This window comes from Crocodylus siamensis, chromosome 6 (assembly GCF_052110815.1).
Source record: "Crocodylus siamensis isolate JL-2025a chromosome 6, ASM5211081v1, whole genome shotgun sequence".
Lineage (NCBI taxonomy): Eukaryota > Metazoa > Chordata > Crocodylia > Crocodylidae > Crocodylus > Crocodylus siamensis.
Window position 1 is genome coordinate 48,058,950 of NC_143400.1, and position 5,061 is coordinate 48,064,010.

The 5,061-nt window shown below is 45.6% G+C and overlaps 1 protein-coding gene across 1 annotated transcript; it reads left to right on the forward strand.

Annotated features, from left to right (window-relative positions):
* The first annotated feature begins 387 nt into the window (after positions 1–387).
* LOC149862712 (olfactory receptor 6B1-like) lies at positions 388–1,395 on the forward strand. Its single transcript, XM_090054071.1, has one exon. It carries the CDS (start codon positions 388–390, stop codon positions 1,393–1,395), a length of 1,008 nt encoding a protein of 335 aa, XP_089910197.1.
* Positions 1,396–5,061: the final 3,666 nt, after the last annotated feature.

Below are 5,061 nucleotides of genomic sequence, written 5' to 3' on the forward strand. Positions count from 1 at the left end.
AACTCAACACGTTGCTGTCCCAGACACGCGTGTAAACCGAGAGCAGTAAACTCCAGCACAAATGGCCCCATTAGTGCATGACATTAATTTCATGTGTAGATGTGCCCACTGTGAAGCATAATGAACTGGGCATCTGTGTCTGGAGAATGATGCATTTATTCTGAACCAACTAACTTTATTTTTTCCTTTGTTTTCTAATTTTCCTTTTTTTTTTTTTGTCATTTCTCCTTTCCGTCTTGATGCTTCTTTCTTCTATCTCTATAATTCTTCTTCTATTGACCATTTCTTTCTACAACTTTCTATTTTAGTTGGCTTTATTGCTTTTTACAATTCTTTCACATTTTCCTCCTCTTCTCCACTTTCCCTCCAATACTCTGGTCTGTCACCATGGAATGGGAGAACAGCACCAGATTCCAAGAGTTCATTCTCCTGGGATTCCCAACCATTGTAGAGTTACAGGTGCTGCTCTTTGTGATATTCCTGGTGGCCTACATTCTGACTCTCCTGGAGAACATGGTCATCATTGCCCTGATCAAAACAAATCATCACCTCTGCAAGCCTATGTACTTCTTCCTCAGCAACCTCTCCTTTCTAGAGGCCTGGTATGTCTCAGTCACAATCCCCAAATTACTGGTGAATTTCTTGTCTGAAAGGAAGAGCATTTCTTTTGTGGGATGCATGACCCAGCTCTATTTCTTCAGCTCCCTCATATGCACAGAGTGCATCCTCCTAGCTGTCATGGCTTATGATCGCTATGTGGCTATCTGCGACCCATTGCGCTACCCAGCCATCATGAGCCACCACCTTTGTGTGCAGCTAGCATTATGCTCTTGGCTAACTGGTTTCCTGGCTTCCATGCTGAAAGTTTTCTTCATCTCCCGGCTGTCATTCTGTGGTCCCAATATCATCAACCATTTCTTTTGTGACATCAGCCCCTTGCTGAATATGTCATGTGCTGACATGACCACAGCAGAAATAGTGGACTTCATTCTGGCCTTGATCATCCTACTGGTCCCACTCTCCATCACCATCATCTCCTATGTCTGCATCATTGGCACCATCCTATGCATCCCCACAGCCCAGGGAAGGAAGAAAGCTTTCTCCACCTGCACTTCCCACCTCACTGTGGTCATCATTTTCTTCTCAGCAACTCTTTTCATGTATGCAAGACCCAAGAGAATTCACCCTTTTGATCTGAATAAATTGGTTTCAGTTGTGTATACTATTGTCACCCCACTGCTAAACCCCTTCATTTACTGTCTGAGGAACCAGGAGGTGAAGGAAGCACTAAGGAAAACCTTTTGCAACAAAAGTGCCATCCCAGAGGCTTCTCTACCAAACATATGCATCACTTCCCATCAGTGGAACAGACAGGTCCTTACTAGTGGAAGTTGATGGCTAGAAAATTATATTTAGAGATCTGCTTTTGGAAATTGGCTTGTAGGTTAAGTAGATATGCATTAGAATAATGGTCTAGGGGTATGGCAAGGGTTAATTGGTTTCTAAAGGGCTGTCTGTGACAATTTCCTTCAAGGCCCACTGTGTATGGAACCAGCAGACACCATGTCTGAGGCCAACATACAAGCGGGCATACACAGGCATACAAATTGAAAATATGTACCACACTGTTCAATAACATGAGATAAGGGACTCTGCCACATGGGCCAAGTCACACTGACTAGTTGCAGAGCCCTTGGGATTTCTGGTTTTGGTGGAGGGACCAAATTAGGACACTGGTAAGTGACCAAATTAAGATGGGTGCATGTAACAGGTTTGTTGGAACAAAGGAATATGCTGACAGGACAAACCATGGACAATATGATGACCACAGGAAAAAAAAGATCAATCAACAGTACCTGGGAATGAAGAGTCATCAGAGGAGAAAAAGGATATAAAAAGAGGGATTTCAGAGCAGCAAAGCAACCCTGAGGGACCATGGACAGAGGGCACATGACCAGCCCATCTCACCCACCCCACTGGGTAGATGGGCCTTTGCCCTCAACCTCCAGGCTGCTGACATTTGACATTCAAGAGTGAACCATATGGTAAAGCTCACATAGTGGCCAGACACATTTTTCCTCTGTGACAGCCCTAGGACTAGCAGAGATAGAATTGGGGCGGGGGGGGGGAGAGGTTAATTTGTTTGCCTGGCCTGCATTATTCTCATCCAGTATAACTGTACATCAATAAAATTAGCCTATTATCGACTAGAAGTAGTCACGATCTCAGGGTTTGAGTCCACTCGGAACAAGATATCTGGGTCACAAATCCAGTGCTAACAGAAGTGATGCATGGAGGTAAGGGAGAAGGAGCATCATTCCATTTATGGACATGGACTGAGGGAGATCCAGCATTCTGTGCGATTATGTAGTCATGCATAGTCAGTCATGTGGACAGGGCTCTGGAATAGAATGCCATCCCATGCATACGATGACCAAAAATGATGCATAGACAACCAACTCTGAATACCTGGATGACTAGGCTTTTTTGCTTCAAAATTTAGAGGCAGATATCACCTTTGGATGGGAGCACTCACTGCAAAATTCTGTCCACAGAAACTGTAAAATAACGGTGCTCAGAGAATCCACTCTTAGGTTGGACATTGCCAAAGGGTTTAATGAATACAGACACTCAAATGCCAGCAGTTTTGTGCCTAGCTTCATTAGGTGGTAGGTTAGAGCTCTATGGAAAAGCTATACACTGCACTTCAAGCCATCCAAGCTCAGTATAATCCAAGTAACTTGTATCAAGGTAGTTCTCAACCTGCATATCTTATAGCACATTGCTAAATTAAGGATGAGCTTGCTTAGCTGTTTGCTATGGTTTTTACTTCAAAAGCCACTGTTCTCCAATCTACTGGAGCTCATCAGCTGTCTGATATAGTTGATAGTGGAAACAGTGTCTTTTCAAATAAAAGCCATAGGAAATGGCTGAAGTATCTCAGAATTCCCGATAAGTTGTTTGCCTTGGCTATATGTACCCTTGGCTAGTTCACAAACTCTTCTCAGAAACAAATCCAGCATCTACTGTACCATTCCACTTTGAGAAAGAAACCCATCCCCAGCCACAGCCAGATGCTCATACAAGTACCCAGAGGCTATGGACATATCTTATACATAAACCAGTTTAAGTGATCAGAAACTAGTTTAAACCTGTAACAGAATAGATGTTCCGTGCACATAAACCAGTTTGAAATTGGCTAAAACTGGTTTAAGATAAATCCGACTGTAGTATCAGACTTAACTGATTTGGCTCAAACCGGTTTATGCAGCATCTGGGAATTGGCTCCATGGTAGGACCCAGAGGGTGTTGGTCAACAGGAGCCAATCGTCTTGGTGCGCTGTGACCGGTGGGGTCCCTCAAGGCTCTGTCCTAAGGCCTATACTATTTAACATCTTCATCAATGATGTGGACATTGGTGTCAGAAGTGGACTGGCCACATTTGCCAATGACACCAAACTCTAGGGTAAAGCATCCACACCTGAGGACAGGAAGGTGATCCAGGCAGATCTTCACAGGATCATGAAATGGGTGGACAAGAACCTGATGGTGTTCAACACTGAAAAATGCAAGGATCTCCACCTTGGGAGGAAAAACCTGCAGCATGCTTATAGACTTGGCAGTGCTACGCTTGTTAGCACTACAGATGAAAGGGACTTGGGGGTCATGGTTGACCACAAGATGAACATGAGCCTTCAGTGTGATGCTGCGGCTAGTAAAGCAGACAAAACGCTGGCTTGCATCCATAGATGCTTCTCAAGCAAATCCTGGGACATCATTCTCCCATTGTACTCAGCCTTGGTGAGGCCGCAGCATCCAGTTTTGGGCCCTGAAATTAAAAAAGAATGTGGAGAAGCTTGAGAGAGTGCAGTGGAGAGACACGCACATGATCAGGTCAGGAAAACAGACCTTATGATGAGAGGCTGAGAGCTATGGGACTCTTCAGCCTGGAAACGTGCAAGCTCATGGGTTATCTGGTGACCACCTATAAATTTATCAGGGGCACTTGTCAGAATCTGGGTGAACATCTGTTCACCAGAGCGCCCCAAGGGATGACAAGATTGAACAGTCACAAACTCTGCCGCAACTGATTCAGGCTGGATATAAGAAAAAACTTCTTCACTGTCCAAGCCCCCAAGTTTTGAAATAGACTGCTGCCAGAGGCGTTTCAAGCACCCACTTTGAACGCCTTCAAAACACATTTGGATGCTTATCTTGCTGGGATCCTATGATCCCCGCTGACTTCCTGCCCCTGGGGCAGAGGGCTGGACTCAATGATCCTCCGGGGTCGCTTCCAGCCCAAATGTCTATGAAAGTCTGTCCCAGACCCCTTGCTAATTTAAGATAAACCAGACACCCCCAGCATCCTGGAATACTCCCCAGGCTGGGCAGGGCTCTCTGCTCCACAGCATGGCTGGCCCCTCCCCTCTGCTCCTTGGCTGGAGCTCATGCAGAAACTGGCAGGCGCAGCAGAGTCTGCTGGCTTCCCCATGCCCCTCCCCCTCCACTCACTGCTTAAGCAGAGATTCCTTCCGCCTCTCTGCCAGAGTTCAGACAATAGCCAGCATGTGGTATGCTAACTAATGCTGTTTAAGGCAGATGGGGCAGCATCCACTTAGGGCTTTTTTGGAGGTAATCAACAGCTGAGATGGTAATGCCCTGGCATTCCTTCATTTGAAAAAAATGCTGTTTAAGAAGATCTTGTAATGATCTTGAACCTATTGGCCTAGCATTGTAATGAGGGAGGCTTTGTTTCCTGATGGGGTGTTAAATGCTGGTAAGTGCTCTGTTATCAAGGATGGAGCACCCTTCCCTAATCACAGGGTCCTGCCAGGGCTTGGCCATGCCCCCTCAGCTCAGTCCTATGCAAGCTAGCACTGCCCAACTTCTAGCCTGAGCCACTGCAGGCACAAGTCTCCGTTTCTGGGATATCTGTCTGGTTACAAAACTGTTTTAACCTAGCCAGGTTAGGCTAACCTGCAAAGATTAAACCAGGCTTTTTGCATGTCTCTCCCTAGCCAAATAGTATATGCCTCATGACTCCAGATGTGTTTGTCCATA

Excerpts from the sequence above, each read along its gene's own strand:
- LOC149862712 (XM_090054071.1), top strand. The coding sequence starts at position 388 with ATGGAATGGGAGAACAGCACCAGATTCCAAGAGTTCATTCTCCTGGGA.